This window comes from Camelus dromedarius, chromosome 16 (genome assembly GCF_036321535.1).
Source record: "Camelus dromedarius isolate mCamDro1 chromosome 16, mCamDro1.pat, whole genome shotgun sequence".
In the NCBI taxonomy this organism is placed as follows: Eukaryota; Metazoa; Chordata; class Mammalia; order Artiodactyla; family Camelidae; genus Camelus; species Camelus dromedarius.
The window spans coordinates 41,028,530-41,052,926 of record NC_087451.1 but is presented as its reverse complement, the minus strand read 5'-3'; the positions used below and the strand labels follow the sequence as shown (position 1 = coordinate 41,052,926).

Sequence of the window (24,397 nt, the reverse complement as noted above, 5' to 3'; positions counted from 1 at the left end):
TCAAGGACTGGAAAACTCTTTAGTAATAATACAATAGCTTGATCTACATAGGGAATGAATCAGTCATCATATTTTAAAAAATACCTTTGATATGTCAGAGAGTTTTGAATTTTCTCACTTTTTGATAGTCATATGGTGACAACCAAGATGCAAGGGGAAAAGAGAAAGGATGTTTTGTGTTTGTTAGTATAGTGGGCAGAATACAGGGTCTGGATGGTGGTGGCAGTTTTCTCTTACTCTCCCAGTACCACTGGGACCAGATGGGAAATAGATGCCCTTCTTGCTTCTCATAGCTGTTTCTAGACCTTTCTTCCTCTTGTTCTCAAAACTTTTCAGTTTTTCATCTCACATCATCAGATTATACCACCAACTACTAATCCTTGTTGCAGTCAGATTTCAGTTCCAGGCTTTCTACTAAACAATACTTCTGTCATAATTCTTGTGATTTTAGTATTCACATAGGTAATTCAATACCCTGATTTCTCAGTTCCTGCCCTCCTCTCACACAATAATTTCACCTTTCTGCAGTCACTCCCTTCTTCATAGCTTCAACCTTGTATTAACAGTAACTGCAACTCCATTGTCTCAATATGTCCCACTCTCCAACCATCACATTTCTATCTTAATTTTAAAAAAAGTTGTTAAATGTCCCTTGCCCTCTCTTGTCCTTACTTCCCACCCTACTCAAACCTACTCAGTTTGTTTCATGGTCAGTGATTAAAACCACTCCCTTGCATTCCCACCACCCAGTTCTTTTATCACCTTTTCAGTTCATTTTACTTTCTTGGCTAAATTGTAATTCTAGATTAAATCTAGATCTGTGCCTATTAAGTTTCAGCATTTTTACATTGAACATGGTTGGAGAGACACACGCAACCATGATTACTGGTTTTACTTTAAATTCATGATCACCTACCTAAAGGGCCCTTCAAGCTGCCCAGTAATCATATTGGATTCCCCTGGACTATTAATTCTTTTTTTAAATTTTATATTAGTATTCATTAGTTTTGCCCATTCTTTTAAAAATTTATTTTATTAATCAAAGTATAGTTGATTTATAATATATGAGTTTCAAGTGTACAAAATAGCAATTCAATATTTTTATAATTTATACTCCATTTATAGTTATTACAAAATAATGGGTGTATCTCCCCGTGCTGCATAATATATCCTTGATACTTACTTATTTTATACATAGCAGTTTGTGTCTTTTAATCCCATAGCCCTTTTTTTTCCCCTCTTCCCTTCCTGCTCCCTGCTGGTAACCACTAGTTTGTTCTCTGTTTCTGTTTTGTTATATAGATTCATTTATTTTATTTTTTAGATTCCTCATATAGATGATAATATAGAGTATTTGTCTATCTGGCTTATTTCACTAAGCATGATACCCTCCAGATTCATCCACATTGTTGCAAATGTCAGAATTTTATTTTTTCATGAAAATAAGAAATTTTACTGAGAAATATTCCATTATATGTATATCACATCATTTTTATCCATTCATATTTTGATGGGCACTTAGGTTGCTTCTATATCTTGGCTATTGTAAAAAAAATGCTTCTATGAATAGTGGGGTGCATGTATCTTTTTGAATGAGTGTTTTCATTTTCTTCAGACATATAGCCAAGAGTGGAATTGCTGAACCATATGTTAGTTCTATTTTTAGTTTTTTGAGGAACCTCCATACTGTTTTTCTATAGTGGCTGCACCAATTTACAATCCCATCAGCAATGTACTAGGTTTCCTTTTCTCCACATCCTAACCAACATTTGTTATTTTTAGACTTTTTGATGACAGCCATTTTGATAGGTGTGAGGTGATTTGGATATTAATTCTTCCACTCTCCTAGATGACTATTTTATAACAATACCTCTCTCCTCAAACCTCTAACACCTCCTCTGGCATCCTCATTCTCTGTTGATTAACTTGCTTCCTGTTTCACTAAGAAAACTAAAGCAATCAGTGATGATTTTCACAAGCTCCCACAACCACATCTACTCACATACTCTACATGTAATTATGCCCAAGTACTCTGCTGTGTCTCCTATTGCTATGAATATGTTCTTAGCCAAACTCTCTCCTCATGCCCTAAATCCCATTTCCTTTCTCCTACTTGATAATATTGTTTCAGTAATTCTCCCCGCCTATGTGATCAGTTTTTGCTCTCTACTAGATTATTCCTATCATCATATGCATATGCCTTTATTTTTTCCCATCTTAAATCTTCATAACCCCTCTTACTCCTCAACTACTACCTCATTTCTCTTTCCTTTTATAGCATAACTCCTTGAGTCATCTCTTTTGGTTATCTCCAATTTCTGTCCCCCATTTTCTCTTAACATCACTCCAATGACATTATTTCCTTATTTGTAATACCTAAATGGCTCCTTTTGGGGTAGTTGGTGCCCTCCATGTTGCAAAATCTAATGAATCGTTCAATACTCATCTTACTTGAACTAACAGCAGCATTTGTCACAGTTGATTACTCATTCTTCTTTTTTTATATTTTATTTTTAAAATTTATTTGTTTGTTTGTTTGTTTATATTGAAGTATAGTCATATAGACTATCATTCTTCTTTTGAAGTACTTTTTTTTCACTTGGCTTTCAGGCACCCATACCCACCTGATTTTCCTCCTATAGTGACCAGAATGATCCTTTTAGAAAGAACTTTAGATCATGTCATCTCTCTGCACAAAACTCTTGAATGGCTTCCTGTCTCCTCAGAGTACAGGCCAAAATTCTTACTATGATCTAGGGACCTTGCATGATCTGCTTTCTTCCCTTGACCGCTCTGATTTCCTTTCCCCTTTGCTTTCTCTGCTTCAGCCTCATGCCTTCCCACCATTCCTTGAACGTTCAAACCCCGTCTTGCTTTAGAGCCTTTATGCTTGCTTTTCTCTCTGGCTGAAATGCTCTTCCCTAAGATATTTATTGGCTCCCTACTTTAATTCTTTCAGGTCTGTACTCTCAAGTCTCCCTTTCAGTAAGGTCTTCCTTGGCCACCCTAATCTGTACCTTGCGTCTCTCCCCCAACACCATACTTAAGATTCTTCTCCCTCACTTTACGTTTTTTCCCTTAGTACTTATCACAGATAACATACTATATATTTTACTTATTTATCTATTTTATTGTCTTCCTCTCTGGCTAGAATGTAAGCTCCAAGAGGACAGGATTTTTTTTTTCTGTCTTGTTCACTGCTATATCCCCAGAAGCCTGAAAGAAAGCCTTGCACATCGTATGTGTGCAATATTTATGTGTTGAATTCATTGATGGAGGTATGAATGGATTGGAGAAAAGGGATACAATCCTTCATTTTTCTTGGTTTATCCTTGCAGATTCACATATATGTCATAGGACTGAAAAAGTTGAGAAACGATTCTGTTGTCAGAGTCATGAGGAAGAGACTTCCTGTGCTTTTTTTTTCTCAGCTTTCAGAGAGAGAGAATTATGTGGTATCTGATTTATCCAGCAGATTAAGACCTGCCAACTTTTTGATAAACTGATCAATAGTTATGAAACAGTTCTTCCTTTCAAGGTTTATTTAAATCTTGCTTACTCTGCTTAACTAAGTACTTTGATAACCTAAGAACTTTTGGTGAGTAAGCTCAGTAGGGAGAAAATTCTTTCTTTCCTTCCTTTCTTCCTTCCTTCTCTCACTCTTCCCTCCCTCCTCCTCCTCCTTCTGTCCTTCCCTCCCTCTCTCCCTCTCTTTTCCTCCCTTCTTTCTGTCCTTCTTTCATAATATGTATATAGCATTGTGCTTGATACTCTGAGAAATAATTCAAAGAATCATAAGTTACCAGCCCATTCCTTAGAAATTTAAGCTTTAGTTGGTATAAGAGCTATACATGTGATAATTAAATAGAAATACAAGGCAAATGATTAATGCCAGTTGAATAATGAAGGCAATAAGAATAGTGAGGACAGTAAGTGCTATGCCAAGAGGTTTAGAGGTAAAAATTGATCTGGTTAGAGAAACTCTAGAAGGGGTTACACAGAGTGGGTTACTGGGGAAACCTATATAGCCTTCTAATGTCTTCTGAGATATTTTTTTAACATGTTTTCATTTTATTTTTAACATGTTTTGAATTCCAGGAATGTTGGACATGCCACATTAAACAGAAATGAATATTTCAGAAATAAATTATTTTAAAGTACTATCTCTCTATTAGAATATTAATACTTGAAGTTAAAATTCACAATATGAAAAAGACACTGATAATTGCAGCTAACAATTTAATGTAACTAGCAATGTAATAAACCACTCATCAAATGTGACTCAAATATGAGTAAAAGATATTGTGGAAAATTTGGGAAATTCTAAATTTCTAAAATTGGTTATCATATTTACATGGTGTGGAACTGCTAAAACATCTTTTGTTTGCAATAGTATTGTTTTAAGAGGTAGTGTGTGATGCTGAAGACAGTAAGCTGTTGAGTTAGGCTGCCTGAATTCAAATTCTGACTCCACTATTTGTTGGTTGGGTAATCTTGGGCAATTTGGTCTAAGCCTTTATTTTCCTCATCTGTAAAATAGAGATAATGATAATTCCTTGAGAGATAGTTGTGAAGAATAAATGAAATAATTCACTTGAAAACGTTTATCATAATGTTTACTACACAGTAAGCATTCAATAGCATTCGCAATTACTGTGTTAGTAATTCTGCTTAACTGGGTTTATTTGAGTAAATAAATATAACTGAATTTTCTGTCACTTGCTTATTATTTATTTTATTTAGCAGGGGTGAGGGAGATAATTAGTTTTAACTTATTTTTAGAGGAGGTACTGGGACCTCATTTTTAGAGGAGGTACTGGGACTTATTTTTAGAGGAGGTACCCAGGACCTCATGCATGCTAAGCATGCACTCTACCACTTGGGCTATACCCTCCTCCCCAGCCATTTGAATTTGGCTTTCTCTACTCCTTACATCACAAAAGGTAAAGTTAAGGGACTGGATGATCTCCTGTGATTTATGATCTATTAACTGCTTTTGCTAACTTTTGAATATATATCTGAGTTGAGAAATATCTATTAGGTATTATGCTATAAGTGTTACATTGAAGGAATAACTTCAGGTAGTTAAATATAATTACTTGCATCTCCTAAACAGGGATATGATTTCTTTTTCTTTTTTTGGCAGGAAACCCTTTTGTGCTGTTGTTAATTCACACTTGTTCATCAAGTTATTTGAATCAGTAAGGGCAGAATTTACCTCTAAACAGAAAAATGGAAACTAAAGTACATTTACTTTGCCAGATATTTTTCAAAACAGTTTCTAAAGATTCTTTCCTTTTCTTTCTTTCTTTTTTAAAAATTAGTTTACATTATCTCATATCCATAGTCCGAAGCAGATTTATACAGTGATATAGTGATAAGATCTTGCTTATAACTGAGGTGACTTTTGAACTCTTTTAGTGGACATATATTGAACTCTTATCCCAGCGACCCATGTAGTATCAAAAAATCTGTGATGTGTGACAGGAGTATTTTGGAGGGTAGGGACTGGGATAATTTTTCAGGAAACCAAAGGATTTAAGCCTATATGAAAAGTTGTAGATAATGTAATTAATAACATGGGAGTCTAACCAAAAGTTAATTTAAAAGATACTGAGTTTCTCTAGCCTTCTTATCTGTGATTCAGGGGATGTTCTTTATCTATTGGCCAGTATCATGTCAATAAAAAACAAATATGGACTTAGTATTAAGAGATTTTATTCAAAAAGATGACTGCAAGGGAGTAAAGAGACTATTGAAATAGGAGGAGGGGTGACTGTTGCAATAGGGAAAACACTGTGGCCATAAGATCTGCAGGCATCTCAAGGGCTAGGCAAAAAGGGTTTTCCTTTATAGAGATAAGTAAACAAGGCTAAGAACTGGATATGGGGAAATGGGATGAAAGAGTGGCATGATAGGATAAGTAGATCAGAGAATATTTTACCAAGAGGCCAGCCTATTCTCTGGAGGTGTTGCATGCTGGCTGGCTCAGGCTGAAGGTGGACCAAAGTTCAGGGGCTAGGAGGAAGGAGAGGAGCTTAAAAAAGTTAGGTTAATAAGCATTTTGTTCTGACTAATCAGTGGGGATAAAACACTTCAGCTAATCATTTATGAGGCAAAATAAGGGAATTTTGAAGATGTTTGGCTTGTCCCAGGTAACCAAGAGGGGTATGTAGTGAATCTAAATCATTTGAGGAAAAGTGGTTCTTTGCAGTCAGCTATTATCCAGAGCATAAAAGGGTGAGGGCATTCCTTTAAATTTCAGTTTTTCAGGATCACAAGTCTCAGGTAAAATTTAACGTTGTCATCTGAGAGTCTTAATCTTCTGATTGGCCTAACAGAGCAGTATCTCTAACAGGGAGGTAGCTATTTTTTTTCCGCCCTGAAAAATCCAGTTCCCGTCAGTCTGGTAACTGAAGGAAATGGTAAGAGTCTCTTCTCCTTAGGCTTATATATCTTTAACTGTACAGGATGAATTAGATATTACGCTAAGATATTACGTTTTCAGAGTCCACAAATTATGAATCACAATGAGACACAACCTTTTCCTATAAAGCTCCTTTTCTCCTTTGGCAAACTCCAGTACTTCCTATGTAGTACTAATTTTATGAAGACTATCTAGAAATAGATATTATGCCCCATCTAATATTCACTTCCTTTTTATTCTTCATAAAGTCAGAAGGGAATATCAGCATGGGAAATTCTTAGACTGATATGATTGAATTAATTCCCATAGAAAACAGCTATATTCATGCAACATCCCTACTTAAGTATCTTCAGGATTTCCCAATGCTAATAAAGTCTAGACTCCCTTGGCTTAACAATCAAGATGTACATGGATCCACAAAAACCTGATTTAAATGAGTGGCACACTTGGTATAAGAGACTAGAAAAATGAAGGGGACTGTGGTGATCAGGAAACCTTAGGCTCCAGTTGAAGGGGTGACAGTTGCTCTGCTCCTGTCAGTTATTCCTAAGCAGGAATGTCGGCCATATGTTTTCTGATCTTTGGATTTTTCAGAAGTCATAAACTGATAACTCTTAAATTACTTATGTTTTCATTTATGAAATTCAAGTTTTTTAAATGTTATTTAAGCCAAATAAAACATTTGCAGTCTCTTTTCTAATAACGAACCCTAACCCAACATACCTTCTTTTTTGCTCCCACTGTCTCACTTCATGCAATGTTTGTGGTTTTTTTCCCCACAAATTTGCGAGTCATCCTTGTGCAGGGGGCCGTGCTAATCTTCTCTGTATCACTCCAATTTTAATATACGTGCTGCCGAAGTGAACACTCACTTCATGCAATTTTATCCTTTATTGGGACTGAACTATTCCTTGTCTCCTAATCTCCCATGATTACTCCACATGCTTTTGCTTTTCTTTCACTCTAGACTATTCTTCCCTCAGTGCTACAGGCTACATATTAAAATTCTACTTCTCCCTTCACATAAGACCTAAAACTCTTTGAAGAAAACATAGGAGAAGAGCTTTATGACATTGGGTTTGGCAATGATTTCTTGGATATGACACCAAAAACACAGGCAACAAATGTGAAAATAGATAAACTGAACTACATAAAAAATTTAAACTTCTGTGCATCAAATGACACAATCAACAGAGTGAAAAGGTAGTTTATAGAATGGAAGAAAATATTTGCAAATCACGTATCTAATAAGGGGTTAATACTAGAATATATAAAGAACTCCTATAACATAACAAAAAAAGACTTAAAAGTGGGTAAAAGACTATAATGGACATGTTTCCATAGTAGATATACAAATAACCAACAAGCTTATGAAAAGACACTGAACATCACTAACCATTAGGAAAATGCAAATTGAAACCACAAAGAGATACCATCTCACACCCATCAGAGTGGCTACTATCGAAAAAAACAGAAAACAACAAGTGTTGGTAAAAAATTAGGACCTTTGTGCACTGTTGGTTAGAATGTAAAATGGTGGCCACTATAGAAACCAATATTTCCTCAAAACATTAAAAATAGAATTACCATGTGATCCAGCAGTTCCACTTCTCAGTATATATCCAGAAGATTGGAAGCAGGGTCTTGAAGAGAAATTGGTACACCAGTGTGTCACAGCAGCATTATTTATAATAGTCAAAATGTGGAAGCAACCCAAGTGTCCATCGACACATAAATAGATAAGTAAAATGTGGTACATATAATGGAATATTATTCATCCTTAAAAAGGAAAGAAATTCTGATACATGCCACAGCATGGATGAACCTTGAGAATATTATGCCAAGTGAAATAAGCCAGTCCCAAAAAGACTAATACCTTATGACTCTACTTACATGAATTTTCTAGAGTAGTCAAATTCATAGAAGCTGAAAGAATGGTGGTCATTAGCTTCCTTTTGTCTTGGTAGTCCCTAACACAGTCGGTCCTTATTAAATATTTGTTTAACATGTAAATTAAACCTTCCCTTTCCCTCCATACCCCTAGCCATAGTGAAAGGCAATGTACCAAGTTTGGAAAGACTAGGGAAAGGTCAAATTATGCACATAATAAATAAATCCCCAGAGCAGGAATAGAAAACCTCTAGAATTGCAGGCACCGAGTGAAGCCTGAAACAACTTGGGGAGGGGCTTAAGCTAAGCTTCTGCTGCCAGAGGTATCTGTGTTTACCCATCATGAAGACTAGAGACACTCCTAACTCCTATGCTAAATGATTTAAATGCCATGAGACTTGTCAGAATATTAAAGTTACTGATTGAAATAATCATAATCCTTTCTTTGATCACCGTTTTCAATAATACTATAGATTACAAACCTATGAGAGTTTGATTTTTTCCCTCTTCCTGGGTGTAAACAATTAATGAATTGGTTCTTAACTAACATTCAGCCATGGCAGTTGGGTAAAATGTTTTACTTGAACAACTTTTAATTCATCAATGTTTAACATGAAATACATTAATACAGAATTAAAAAAAAAAACTTTCCCTTCCCTAAAATCCCACCAGTGTCAAAAAATTCTAATTCTGTAACCCACCCCCATACATACCTTAACAGTGCTAAATGACCCACACTGAAAACAGTTATTCTAAAGCTGGAAGGAGTTGTAGGTCATTCTCACCTGGGCCTGAGGCTGAGAAGTGAATGAGGTCACAGTTGTGTGATGGAACAAACCCTTCATTGGATTCTTGATCTGACTGAAGCCCAGAAGTTGTAAGTAGCACAGCTTAGAAGTAGGTAAATATACAGATTTTGTAGGAATCTACAAAGAGTCCTTTTTTTTTTTTAATCTGTCATCTCAGTGAGAGATTGAAGGTAGTTTTTTAAAGTAATGATTATTTTGAGCCATGAGGATGATTCCACAGCATCTTTCAAATGCCTAAATTGTCAAGCCTCTCCGGAGTTCCCAGCTCTGTGGTAGGTTTCTAGATTTTGAGCACATGTAATTGAGTTGTTTAAAACAGCTGCTTTCCAGGGTCTGAGGTGAAAACTTGGGAAAACTGATCGAACTCTAAACAAATGTTCAGAGATTTTTTCTTCATAGTCCAGTAGTATATGATTGTCTACTATTCCTAAGCCAGCAACCCAGTTTTGTCAGTGAACTGCCTAATACACTCTATATATTGAAAAGATAATTGGAGAGTTAAAACCAACAATAAAAGGGGAAAGCGCTGCCAACCCAGCTTCTGGTCTACAGGCCCTGACTCTCAAGCTATGCAGAAGTAGAAAGAAAAGACTACGGAGACCATAAGGATTAAAAGTCCATTCAGGAGGGTCTGGGGTAGCAAAACAGCATTATATCCCATCCCGTTCTTACTTTTGAGAAAGATCAGTAGGTTCTTAAGAACTGACGGGACACAGGTGGAACTCCCAGAAAGAAACCCTGGGAAAATCTTACTACCAGGCAGCTACCAACATATAAATGATTCGGTAAATATTTTGCAAATGCTATAACATTTTATTCTCTGTCAATTATGAGATGAAAAATAAATTTTGTCTTTAAATAAATTTTTCTGCATATTTCCAGGATGCTCTACCATTTATTTTTTAAATAGGATCAGAATGATACTATTTGAAGGAGGAGCAATGGCAAGAAATTTTGATTAGAGATCTTGGGATGGTAAAGGGGCCCTTCCACAATGGCATTCCAACTTCGCAAATACCTCTAACTTGAATTTGCACATATTATCATACCTTGAGGCCCTGGACTTCAAACTCCAGGGCTTGAGTTGGGAAAGAATCTTTGCTTTGATCCTTAATTGTATCTTCTGAATTCCAGACAGAAGTACTGGCCACATGGCAGTTTCTGACATTAAAGCAAAACTTGAGCTGAATCCTCTAACAAAAGTACCCAACTTCCATGGCAATAGGTAAGTAATGAATTTATTAAGATGATAAATATATGAAGATAAAGAATTATTAAGGTGATGAATATATTAAGTACCCATAAAGGCCAAGATGAAACAAGTTAGAACGCTCTTCAAATATCTATTCTGTGATAAAGTTAGTTATAAAACAAAATATATGAACTGAAGATAAGGATTCTTTAGGAAAAGTAAAAAATATATATCCATTTTGATTAGAGAAACAAAGAGGTCTCTTTCCTATTCTCCCAAATGAGAGACTATTTTTGTGTGAGAGGAGCCTACAGGGGTTAAGAAGTTGTCACTTATACATTAAGACATTTTAAGTGCCAGTTTAAAGGGGAATAAATTTAGAGGATCATAAAGAAGATCTAAACCCCTAAGCAAGTCAGAGTATAGGCAAAGGGTCTGAAGCTCAAAAATGGCCGGTAAAATGAATCTGGTAAATTAGCTATGACTAATCTTGAGCTAAAATTGAGAAGGGAGGTTTGCCTATGATATTAACAATAATTTTTTTCTCAGTCTGATAACTACAACTTCCAAAAAACAGTAGCCACTAATGACTGAAAGTGAAAGCCTGATGTAAATTTTATCAGATTACAGAAAGAAAAGCCTCTCTCCTCTCACAATTAACCACTTTCTTTGCCACTTTGAGGGTATTTCTCCTAGTGTCCTTGACTATGCCACTGCTACAGGAATACATTACTGACTTTTTTACTGGGACGTGGGTAAGACAAAATCACAAATCCAGCCAAATCCCTTGATCTCATTGTTCCCTTATCTTGCATTACAAGCTGTCTTTTGAAGTAGTGACTTCCTTGTCACTGAAAGTAGTCAAGCAAAGACTAGATAATACCACTTGTAGAAGGAATTCCTACATGAGATGAGAGGCTAGACTGGGTTCATTCCAAATCAAAAGTTCTTTGAACCTTTGAAACACTGTAAAATAAAAAAAAAAACTGTTTCCTATGTTCAATCCAAGGTTTGAAATTCTGCCAAGAGTATTTTTTTTTTTAATGTAGCTAATAAAGACATTTCCTGGCCTTCTACTTTCCTCTTGCTTCTTGAGAACTTCATATTTCTCTATCTACTGCATCTTTTATATTATGCAAAAGAAATCTGTTTATGTTTAGACACATGACAAATATAAAATAACTTATCTGAGTAAAGGCATCAAGTAGGTAATAAAAAGGAAACACCAGGAAAAAAAATCAATGTCAGTAAAAGCTGAGAAAATAAGACTAATTAGTTCAAATTCCATGTCAAAAAAATTGAGAATGGTGCATTTTGAGACCTTATAACCTCCTTTTTTCCAAGGTCCCTCTTTGAAAATGAGTTGATTCTACTACATACTGTACAGAATGCTAAATTAATAAACTATAAATTTTTAATATAACTATCATGTTTTAGTACTTCTTTTAGTTTTACTTTTTAACTGCTTATAAAAGCACAAAAACTAAGGAATTACGTATTTCTTAAAACTTTTAGTTCTACTAGTATCAAAACTAAATGCATTTTAAATAAAATTCATTCATAAAATTATGATTATTATGTTTATTATTACCATATTATAAATAAACCCAGTTTTGTCTAATATATTTTTATGTTCCTAAAATAATAAATTACTGCAGATTTATACAAAATACTCCCAAAGTATGAATATTTTTCCTCTTTTTCCAGATTTTATTTTCCTGAGGAAATGAAAGGTCACCCAGGGTTCCAAACTTTCCAGAACTGTTCTCTCCCAAAGAGAGCTAGATAGATACAGCTGATATAGAGACATCTAGAGAGAGAGAGATCAATCTACCTCTCTCTCTCTCAAATGCTGGTAAAAAATATAATTTGGTAATTAAAGTCACACAATAAACATGAATACAAAAGTTTCACTCTAAGTGTATTCACCATAAGATTATCTAAAGTCGTTAAAAATTTGAAACAATGTATTTCTAACAATACGAATAGGTAAGGCTTAGATTCTTTAGCTTTGGAGTCAAATAAATGTGGGTTTGAATCCCAGGACTTCCATTTATTATCTCTGTGACTTGGGACAAGTTATTTAATTCCTCTGAGTGTCTGTTTCCTCTTTTGTAAAATGGGTAAAGTCAGATTTTTAAGGGGGTAAGGGTGATGGGCAAGTATAGGGCAGAGGTGGACCTTAGTAGCCAACATTTTCTCACTGTCCATCCTGTACCTATTGTCAATCGACAGTAATGCTTACAGTCATTCCAGTCAGCAAAAACTAGTGAATGGAACTAATATTTGCTGGTTTCAAATATGTATCTCTTTTTGCAGGGATAAAGATTTACCAGAACCTCTGCCATGCCAACCAAAGCACAAAGAAAGGAAGTTGAGCCCTTCACAAATGCGAGGTAATAACCATCTTCAAAACGAAAGCATAAACAAAAGCCCCTTAATATATCTGATCACTTTTTTCTCGAAGTGAGATCTGGGATTTCAAGGGTTGTCTACGGTACTCTGTTATGTGAAAGCAAAAAATATATATATTTTATAATTCAGTCTAATTTGTGGAAAGGAGATTACTTTTGAGTAGACATCTTTGAGAATTTGGACAATCCTGGCCAAATATTTTTATTCAAATAAGATCTTATGGTGTGGAGAAGGAAAAATACAAGGTCAACAACAAGAATTTGTTGATTGAACCATTTAAATTACAATATGACACAAGTTATGATTGGGGAAATATTGAGTTAAAGGAGCAAAAAAGAAAGTCTCCTAACTTAGTCTCAGCAAGGATAGGAGGGGAGTCCCAAGGAAGGCTGAATAATGAGTAAATCAGGAAAAGAGCACAGAGAAGAGTGTTCTGGGAAGAAAGGCATCTGCAAAGGCCCAGAGAAAAGGGAAAATGTGACATACTAGAAAAACTAAAAAAAAAAAAAAAAAAAAGGTCAAGCGTGGCTGTGTTTGGGTTCTGGGAAAGCTAATGCTTCACCCGTCCAAGTTTAGAACCAACTGAGAAATTGATCTAAGAGACAGGAATAAAAAAAATCACCTTTATTGCTGAGAAAGCTGGCTTGGAAAACAGAAAAGACTATCAAGATAAGAACTGTGTTTTTTCACTGTAAAACTGAGCTAAATGCCTTAATAATAACAGTTTATGGCTTTATAAAACTTCAAGTTTTCTAAAGTACATTAATATACATCAGTGCTTTAAGGGTACCCACGATTTGTTTTAATCAGGTATTGTAAGACATACAGCCATAGAAATGACTGTCATGGAAGAAGTTTTTTATACTCAAGAGGTCCCTAGAAATCAGAGGTGCAGCACACCATGAAGAGGGATACAGGGAAGCACCAGAGTCAGTCAGGAGGCAAAGGGTAGAGGGAAGTGGGCAAGAGTCTTAATGTGGTTTCTGCAGGAAGATGAGGCAGGATAAGCAGGTTTAGTATTGGCTAGTTCAGATAGTTTCAGTGAGCTCTGGGTTTCAGTGCTGTCCCTAGTTAAAGGGCTGTCCCTAGTTGTCCCTAGTTGTCTCTGCAGTAATTAGGACAGAGAAACAGTGGCCCAGAGTGTAAGAGCCTGAGAAAGTGGGTGGTTGGGGATATGGTCTCTGGATTGGTTGGTTTGTATATGAAAAACATGCTCACAGGCAAATCTTTTAATATCTCTAGGAAGTCCCTAGCTATGGAGGGGTAGGCCCTCCAGGATCAGCAAGGCCCCAGATATCAAAGCATCAAATACAGACACTAGAAAATGTGGTTGTTGTGAGAATTAAGCACTACGCAATATTAATTTGTCATTCTACAAATATTTATTGAACACCTCCAAATCTCCAACATCTGCTCCCATCCTCACTCTCAACTGATATCTTTGCTTCCTACTTCTCTGTACTCACAGAATTCGGATTCTGCAATCAGAATAAAACTTCCACATCTACCCCCAACCAGCATCTGTGCCCACAAACTCTGTCTTCCTACCTCTTCCACAAATGAACTTTACACTTTTATCTAAAGCCAATCTTTCCATTGTGGATTAGAACCCATCCCCTCTCTCATATTCAAAGATACTACCCAAGAAACTGTCTCCCCCCAACACCAATTTTTTTCACTCTCTATCATTCCTATTATCATACAAATTTACTGTTCTCTCTCCTAAAAAAATGCATTGTGACTTCATTTCCCCCTCCAGTTACCACACAATTTCTTTGCTCTTCTTTGAAGAAAAATTCCTCAAAAGAGATGTCTACACTCATTGTCTCCAAAACTCCTTTTCCTTTTTCTTCTTGTCTTTATCCTACTCACACAAGTGGTGATCTCATCTGTCTTAAGATTTAAATACCTACATGCCAAAAGTCCCCAAATGTATTTTTCCAGCCCAGGCCTCTCCCCAACTCCAGATTCATATCTAACTGCCATATGCAATTGTATATGTAATAGACGCCTCAAATTCAACATGTCAAAAACCAAACTCCTGACAACGTTCCTCTTACTCTTTATTGTAGTAAAATATACATAAAATCATAATTTTAATCATTTTTAAGAGTACATACAGATCAGTGGCATTAAATATATTCACACTGTTCTATAGCCATCACTACCATCCACCTCCAGAACTTTTTCATCTTCCCAAACTGAATCTCCATATCCCTTAACCACTATTTCTCCTTTCTCCCCTCCCCTCAACCTCTTACTTTCCAAATTTGCTCTACCCATAGATATTGATATTTCATCCTTCCACTTGTTCTGGAAAAAAACTCTGGAGTCATCCTTGACTCTTCTCTCTCATCCTACCTCTAAATCCATCAGGAAATCTCACTGCTCTACCTTTAAAATATATCTAGAAGTCAGTCACTTCTTACCACCTCTACTGCTACAACCCTGACCTGAAGCGCTGTTATTGCTCATCTACAATAGCCTCTTACATGAGGCTAATCTCCCTGCTTCAACCCAAACCCTCACAAAAGTCTGTTTTTCTAACAATGGCCACAGTGATCCTGTTAAAATATGTCAGGTGAGGGAGAAAGAGATGCCAACCTAAGTAACATTGAAAATGACATTTTGACTAGAAACTTAATTGACTAGTCAGTTAAGACAACTCAAAAGGAACTGTCCATAAATAACATACTCTGATTTGTAAAGTTGTTTCCCATAGGAGTATAGATTAATAATTCTCAAACTGTCGTACATGTATACGATAATTGAATAAATAAGTAAATGGATGGTAGACGGTGGGAACCAGGTTTCTCACTGTTGGAGTGGGCAGTTTCAGATAAACAAGGGAAGAAGGAAAAAGTGAAGCAGTGGAACTGAATTAGAGTCCGAGACATCAGTGTACACTCATGTTGAGTTTAATAAGTATAAGATGGATAGATCAAGAAATAATTACAGATATGTGTGTACACATGGGTTAATATATGTGCATATATTTCCCAGCTCAGTCTGCTGAGGGGACTTAGAAGCACTAACACCCCCACAGCAGCAAGCATACCCAGCACCCAGATCCTGACGTCCAGCATCAGTCTCCTATCAAAGAACCAGTTCCTTGGATAAACGGCTGATTCTAGGGCTTAGGCAGAGAATATATAAGATGAACCTGGAATGTCTTGGCAGTGCCAGAAAGTAAGAAAGAGTTCAAAATACAAAAGAACAGGAGCATGTCAAAGGGATACAGAAACCAAACTGTAAGAGCTCACAACAGCCAGAGCTGGAACAATTTGAACAACAAAAATAAGTAGAATAGTATCATTAAGATAACTCCTAACTACTTAATATCTGTTGTTGCAGTTCGGAATAGGATCTTATAATCTAATTGGCTTATAGCATTATAATAAATGGTATTAATCTTGTATTAAGCTCTTTATCAAACTCTTATTGAGTCTACTTGTTAATCAATGAGTTTCTTTGAGCTTAACAAGTTTTAATTATAATGCTAGGTACAAGCTTAACAAGCCTAACAAACTTAACAAATTTGTACATAATATTATAACCCATTTCCTAAAGTTTACTTCTGTTTCACTGGCTGTAACTTCTAAAATAACATTCAATATAGCAGTGTAAGGCCCCTTATTTTATGCCTGTTTTTAATAGGACTAGTTCTGCATTTCACGTCTATGAAAAATGTTGGCTATTTATCTGAAATAAAGTCTTTTAAAAGAGTAAACAGAATAGAATAGAATTGGATTATAACTCAAAGCATAAAATACATATCTGTAAGTCCCTACTGATAGAAATAAATGATTGAATTTTAAAAATGAAGAAGAGACAAATCTCTCTTACAAAAGAATTCCAAATACTATATGTAGATGTTACCTCTTTCAAGAGGTGGAGCTTAACTCCCCCTACCCCTGAGCCTCTGTCCCTTGAGTCTGGACTCCCCTTAACGACTTGCTTCCAAAGAGCAGAATATAAAAAAGGAGGGAAGTAACTTTATGGTGGAAAAATCTGACAGATATACGTCAGCCAGATAATCAAGGTTAACATCATCAGTGATGTCATGTTGATAGTATGTAGCCTGGATGTAATGATGAGAACAGCACTTCACTTCTGTGGTCTTTCTCCACCAAACTCATAATCTCAGACTAACCATGAAAAAAACATCAGAAAAACCCAAATTGAGGGACTTCTACGAAATATCTGAACAACACTCCTTGAAACTGGCAAGGACATCAGGAAAAAGGAAAGTCTGATAAACTGTTATAGAGAAGAGGCTAAAAAGATGTGATGACTGAATGTAATACTACAGTATCCTGGATGTGATCCTGGAACAGAAAAAGAAAAAGGGTGTAGGGAGAAAAACAGTGAAATCCAAATAATGTCTGCAGTTTACTTAATAGGACTCCACCAATGTAGGCTTCTTAGATGTGACAAATGTACCACAGGAATGTAGGATGTTAACATTATACGAAACAGGGTGAGGGATCTCGGGACCTCTCTGTGATACCTGAAATCAGTCTGAAATTTTAAAATAAATTTAAAAACATAACCACATATGCATTACCTCTCTTGACCTTTCCTACTCCTTTCCTCTTCTCACTCTGCTCCAGCTACACTAGCATCCTTGCTGTTCCTGGAATATGCGAGGCCCAGTCCCCTTAGGGCCTTTGCTCTAGCTCTTCCCTCTGTGTCTCCTCCTAGATATCCACTTTCTCACCTTTCAAGTCTTTGCTCAAATTTTACGTTTTTATACAAGCAAACTATCCTTCAATCCCTGGAACTCCCAATCCCCCCACCCTGAATTACTTTTTCTCTTTTCTGTAGTGCTTACCACTCTCTAACCTTCTAACATGTTCTCTAACTTACCTTCTTATTACATTTACATACAGGTAGAGATCTTTGTCTATTTAGTGTGCTGATATATCCTAGGCACATAGAAAGCACCTAGCACATAGAAAGCATGCAATAAATATTTGTTGATTAAGCTGCATGAATACCTACTACGTGCTAGAAATACTAGGAGAAAAAAGAAACAAGTCAGAGATAGTTCCAGCCCTCAAGAAGCCTGCCTTTTATTAAGGGAGAAAGATGTTAACTTTTCACACAATTATAAATCAAGTATTACCTCTATGGATTAACCACTCTGACACTGAGATGTTCTCACTTAAATGCGATATGAAATGTTTTATTCTGGTGCCATTTAGGGTATACCTTGTTCTGAATGTATTCCTTAATTTTCTAATTTTAGAAAATACATGTCTTTGGCTCCAGTTAATACTTGAGCATTTCTTTGAAAAAACTTTGAGTGTATACAAAACATTCAGACCTCACAGTTCTGTAGGTCAGAAATAAGGTCGGCTTGCCTGGTTCGTCTTCTCTGGGTATTACAAGGCCAAAATGAAGGTGTTATCCAGCCTGGCCCCTTATCTAGAGGCTCTGAAGGAGAATCTGCTTCCAAGCTTGTTTAGGTTTTTGGCAGAATGCAGTTCCTTGCAGTTGTAGGGCTCAGGTCCCCATTTCCTTGCTGTCATCCAGGAGCCTCTCTCAGACACTTAAGGCTGCCTGCATTCCACATCACATGTCCTCTCTGTCTTCAAATCAGCAATAGTGAGTCAGGTCCTTCTCATGCCTTGAATCTCTCACTTCTTCTGCCACATCTCTCTTGCTTCATAAGGAATCCATTCAGATAATTCAGGATAATCTAATTTAATTACATCTACAAAATCCCTTTGTCCTATAAAGTAATACCTTCACAGGCTCCAGGAATTAGGGTGTGGACATCTTTCAAAAGCCATTTGCCTACTTGCTTTTCCATCAATTTTATTCTACTTCAAATCTCATGGAAGGACACTGTGCTTCAAAAGAAATGTCTATTAAATACTCACTTCTCTAAATACTTTTTCAGAACATGATCTCCAATCAACTGTACTGTCTGTCCTAGTTCCATTAGAATATATATTTATTCTTAAATAACTGTCCTAACTTATTTCCATTTCCCCAGCCTTCCAAGATGCCTACAACTTCTTTAACAAGGATAAAACTGGCTGTATTGATTTACATGGAATGATGTGCACTTTAGCTAAGCTGGGAATGAATCTAACCAAGCACGATGTCTATAATGAATTAAAATGTGCTGATATTGATCGTGAGTACTTTGACTTATTTTTTTCATAAAAGATTTTTATGAATTTTTTTCTAAGATTATGTAAACATGAGAAATAAACCTCACTTATTTGCCAGAAGTACAGATATGTGTTTCTCTTTAAAGTTATCAGTGAGGTGTATGTACAAGTTATAAAATCAAACTAATGCTACAAAGTAGGCTATTCTTTGGAAAATCCCACGTGGCAACTATAAGTGACTGTCATGTTTAATATAAAATTCAGATTACCTGTCATGACATACCATGAAGGGTGCCTTGAAATAACAGATACAAAGGCATTGACAATTTCAAAAATAACCTGTTACTGTTACCCAAAAACTGGGTTCCCCTCTTGGTGGCTGTTGAGCCAAAAGACACAACCAAGCCCAAGAACAGGAGAAGTAAGGATTTATTATTTGCAACAAGTAAGGAGAACACCGGGGATATTTCCCAAAGCAAAACTGGGGAGGTTTTAAGCTAAGGGTACATGCATATTCATGAAGGGGCTTGAGCAAAGGAGAAGTCATAGAATTGGGGCAAAGGTCAACAGAGTCCAGGCTGCAGTTGATTGAAGTCACAAGGGTCAGCAGAGGTCAGTGTCATCATTCCTTAAGCTTTAGGTAGTCTGGTGATTGAATGCTCGAGGGGTTTGGATCCTGCAAAACAGCTCAAGTATGTACTTTAGGCTAATCTTTACCTTTGAAACAGAACTGGGAGTCTTTACAACTGATATATTGTCTCCCATATAGTTATTTTCCTAGCCTGGTAATACCTGTTTGTTCTTACATTCTTTGTTCCTTTAAAATCATTAATTATGAGGCGTATTCTTCTGCAAGGACAGGCATCGTGTCCAGGCTTAAATCAAAAATGGCTTAAGCCTAAAGTGGCTTCTCTTATGTCAAGAAAGCTATGCCTAGTTCTCTTCCTCCAGGGACCCCCTACCCTATCTGCGTACCTTACCAGGGAAATCCAAGCCCTTTGTTTCTGTTTGAATCTTAATAGTACAAATCTTCCTTCCATCATTAAAAGCCCACCTAATATTGACTCTTAAATGCCACATCATTTTTACTGCTATTTTTTAAAGCATATAGGTAATGTTTTCTTGAATATACTGACCTAGAGACTAGTAACCCAAGCTGGTATGTTGTGTGGAATATATATTCAGCATATTATCTCCTTTCCCCTCTCCCCACCCAACTGCCAGTGCCCCATTCAATCAGCAGCAGTTCCACATGTGAGTCAGTCACCATTTAATTAAACTGTCACTTGTTTCCACTAAATCTGACTAAATTTTTATTCTTTCATTGAAGTACAAACACTCTAATAGCACTCACTATCCTTTAATTTTAGAGGAAATAGGCTGCAACTCAGGGATATCCTAATAATAGAAATATAGAGGTGGGTATGAAGTGAGAAGGTAAATTTATTCTTGTTCTGAGCCTTAGATCTCTGTTGCAGGAGATGGGAAGGTGAATTTCTCAGACTTTATAAAGGTGCTAACAGATAAGAACCGCTTCCTTAAGGCTGTGGGTGAGTAGAGGTATCACTGAATACATGGCAGTTGCGTAGTTGCAATTCACTGCATAGTAAATATTATTCACTTAGGCCTCCAATCAGGAAGGTATAGTCTGGAATGTGATTTACTTTCTTTTTTTTTTTTTTTCTGTCGTTCCTGGGTGGGCACAAACTGATTTATTTTGTACTGCTTCTCTAAAACAAAATTTGCTAAGAAAATTGATACAGTTTTAGAATTTTAACTTAAATGCATCAAGTCCATCTGCAGAAGACACTGCTTTTTGGCCTCCAATGAGAACATTCAAGCAGTGGCGTAGAAAATTTTGGACACCTTTTATGGTATTTTAATTCTTTACCAAGTGTATGCGCTACTTTGGGAGGCACTCCTCTTACAAAAGAAAAATGCTCTCTCTTATATGCGAATTTGGGTGTAGATAATTCCTTGTTCCTGAAAGATACCCTCCTCACCCTGATGAAGCTTCTGCCATCAGTGTTAGGGCTGACGAGTCTGCTGGAGGTTAGACAGCATGTTCTCACACAAGGTTATAAATGATGTAGAGCTATACCCGATTTATTGTTATTTAATGTTTATAATCCTCTGTTTGTTTATAAGTTTAACAGGCTGCCTTGGAAAGTCTAACCCTATTCATATCATGTTTTCCAGAATAAATACATTCCAAATTCCAAATATTGTAACAGTTTTAAAAATACATCCTTTCATAAGCTATGAACTGTCTTAGGATAAATAGAAGCTACTATTTCAAGTACCACTATAGTAACAAGGGTTCGCCTGTAAACCAGAGATGTATTTATCCATAATTCCTTTACCTAGAAGAACAGAATAGTCCTTAACACATAATTCATGTTTATGTTGAATTCATTACTATATTTACTTAGAAGCCACTGAACTAAAAGCATTTAATTTCAAATTCCATGATTATTTTGTCTGTTCAGTAATCAAAATGACCTTTCTACCAAATAGAACAGACTTTGAATGTTTTTCTATAATTCTCTAATTCTTGACTTGGTATTAATATTGTATATACAGTAAAATACTGTCATTTTAGTTCTTTTTATGACAGATGTTTTTTTCAGATGACATTTTGAATCTTTCTTTCCCTCCATAGTTCCAGAAAAGAAAACCTGTTTAGATTTAGCTGGCAATCCAGGGATCCTATTGTTTGAAATCCTATCAAAGCTTGTAGAGACTTCAGCCTTACCCAGAAAAGCTATAATGGAAATAGTAAGGTAGGTAGCAAAGAAAGGGACAAAAATGACCTTCTCAGAAGCATTCATGAGGATTTTAACAATGCAGCCACCTTTCCCTAACATCCTACTCCACAGGATCTGCTCCAAAGCAAAGGAGAAGATATATGGGCAGATGCTCACGTGCCACAACATGAGACCATATTCCTTCATCCTCTCAGCACTGCCTAGTTCTGAAATTGCAAGGCTGACTCAGACCATCTCAGGGCCCCACTGAGGACCTAAGACAGCCAGAAAAGTTCAGCCTCTCCTACCCTAGGCTAGAGAATCCCAGAGGAACAAGACTTTTCCAGGAATGATTTTTGGGTGGGCTTGGAAATCTAGTTTGAGTACAAGAGACTCCTATTCACACTGGAACTACCAGGGGCTCTCAAGACGTCTTTTGAGATGAGGTACAGCAACTTCATACCTCCCAAAGCAGTCTTTGGACTGAGCAAAACCAGAATTAGGCTTGAGAATAGATGATGAGGAAAGATTCTCATACCCAAATGTGTTTATTCCAACAAATATCACTAAAGACAAATTTCCTCCATCTATTTGTCATTGTATTACAAAAATTAAATATTGCAGTTATCAGTCTTTCCAACTCTTACTCTTTCAAAGCATTTTGCTATCCCACCTAAAGAGACTTAAAAATACCACCAACAATGTAAAAATATCCTCTGCTCTTCAACAGATAATCTCTTTATACTATCCTACACCTCGGTCAGATGCGGAACCAAGGATGCACAACATTCTACTCTTCATTCCAATTCAAATATGTTTATTAAATGCTTGCTGTTGGTACACAAATTTGGCACATGGCTTAACCTCTCTCCGTTTCCTCATCTATAAAATGGGAATAATAATACTTATAACACAATTATAGGGCAAATGTGAGGATATGTGATAACACAGGTAAAGGGTTTAGCACATCATAAGAGCTCAATAAATGTTTGCTATTATTATTATGTGGAAGTAACTAGAATAAACATAGAATATACATATCATCCACTTAACTTCATCTCTTTACTGGGTATGCCCACTTTACAGATGAAAAACAACTAAAGCACAGGTCAGTTAAGTAACCTGCCCAAAGGAGCAGTGTTGCCTAGATTTTAGCAGTCTGATTCTAGAACCCACGCTCTTATCCACCTCCCTGCACTGCCTCTCACACCCAGTAAGTGCTCAGGAAATGTAAGCAGATGTTGGTGTTTTTACTGGTACTATGTTTGTGGTTGTTACTTAACATATACCTGTTATCAAGGAGGTCAAAAGCATTTAATACACAGTATTTGCATTTAAGAAGCTTAAAATATAAATGGAGAAAAAAGTCATAAATATGAAGATAACTAAATAAACATGTGTAAGTAAAATAATACAAAATATATTACATAATTAATTGTCAAATGAGTGAGAGATCATTCGTTTCCTGAGAAAGCAGGTCCTGAGCTGGATAATGGTAGAATTTGATAGGTATTCCTATAGTCGATTATACCATTTGTTGCAAAGTTCTGAGCAAGCACTTGACATACATTAGCTTTTCCCTGGATTATTATCTCCTGACTAGTCTCCCAACTTGCACCACAGTCTACTCTCAACACTCCCTCTGCCTAGCTGACTCCTTGACTCCTAAAGCACCAAATGAGCCTTTTGAAACATTGTCAGATCATGTAACTCCTCTGCTCAAAACCTCCAAAACCCTCCCATTTCCCTCAGAGAACAATAAAGTCTTGACATGACTTAAATTGGCCCTCTATGTGGCCTGCACTCGCCTTTGACCTCTTTGACTTCATTTCCTGTTAACTCTGCTCAAGCCATGCTGGCTTCCTTGCTGTTTCTCTCATACACCGGATGTGCTCCCTCCTCAAGACCTTTGCACTTGCTGTTCCCTCTGTCTAAAATGCTCTTTGCCCTGATATCCACATGACTCACCATCCCACTACTTTCAGGTCTTTGTTCAGATGTCACCTTCTCAGTCAGGCCTCCTCTGACTACGCTACCACTGCCTGTCTTCCCTTCTCTGCTTTACTTTTCCTCATACTGCTTATCATCGTCTAACATATAATTTACTCATTTAATGTTTTATCTATTTTCTCATGCTAGAATGTAACTCCATGAGAGCAGAGATTTTTTTTTGTCTGTTTTATTCTATTCACTGTTACATCCCCAGTGTCTGGAAAAGTGCCTGGTACAAACCAGGCACTCAGCAAATATTTGTTGAATGATCTCATTTAATCCCTACTTCAGTGCTGTGTTCCAGTATCTTATTTACAGGCAAGGAGAAGGAGGCATAGAGATCAGGCTGTCCATCCAGCTCAGATCCGCCTCCTCTATCGTTTCTGTCTGCCTATTGGGCAGTCCCATAGGTACCTCAAACACAAAATGTCAAAACCTAAATCATCTCCTTCCCCCCATCTCCACTTCCCCCACCTCCACTTTTACTAGTTCTTCTACTTGGGTTTCACCATCTCATGTTTATCCGATTGCCTGAGCCAAAGGCCTCAGCTGCTGCTGCTGCTCTCTGACCCCCTACATCCAACCAATCACAAAATCCTGTCTATTTTACCTCCCAGACATACATCAAATCCACGCACTTCTCTCTGTCCCTACAGAAACTAGTCTAGCGTATATCACTACCTTCTTACACTTGGATTACTGTGGTATCCCCCTACCTTGCCTCTGCCTCCATTCTTGCCATCTCTACCCACTTTCCACATTGCAGCCAGAATAATCTAACATTCAGTTAGAAACTATTT

At 36.6% G+C, this 24,397-nt stretch overlaps 1 protein-coding gene and 1 non-coding gene across 2 annotated transcripts in view; one reads left to right on the top strand and one right to left on the bottom strand.

The window, feature by feature from the left end:
• EFCAB3 (EF-hand calcium binding domain 3) overlaps positions 1-24,397 on the top strand; it is a 36,833-nt gene that overhangs the window by 1,087 nt on the left and 11,349 nt on the right. Inside the window, exons 2-6 of the mRNA XM_010981726.3 lie at positions 10,261-10,351; positions 12,638-12,714; positions 18,738-18,881; positions 20,337-20,408; positions 21,521-21,641. Of these exons, the coding sequence (XP_010980028.2) occupies positions 10,278-10,351; positions 12,638-12,714; positions 18,738-18,881; positions 20,337-20,408; positions 21,521-21,641 (488 nt within the window). The 5' untranslated portion in view covers positions 10,261-10,277. The remainder of the gene's footprint in view (positions 1-10,260; positions 10,352-12,637; positions 12,715-18,737; positions 18,882-20,336; positions 20,409-21,520; positions 21,642-24,397) is intronic.
• LOC116157971 (U6 spliceosomal RNA) lies at positions 7,185-7,295 on the bottom strand. Its single transcript, XR_004142203.1, has one exon. It is a non-coding gene; the product is annotated as a U6 spliceosomal RNA (small nuclear RNA).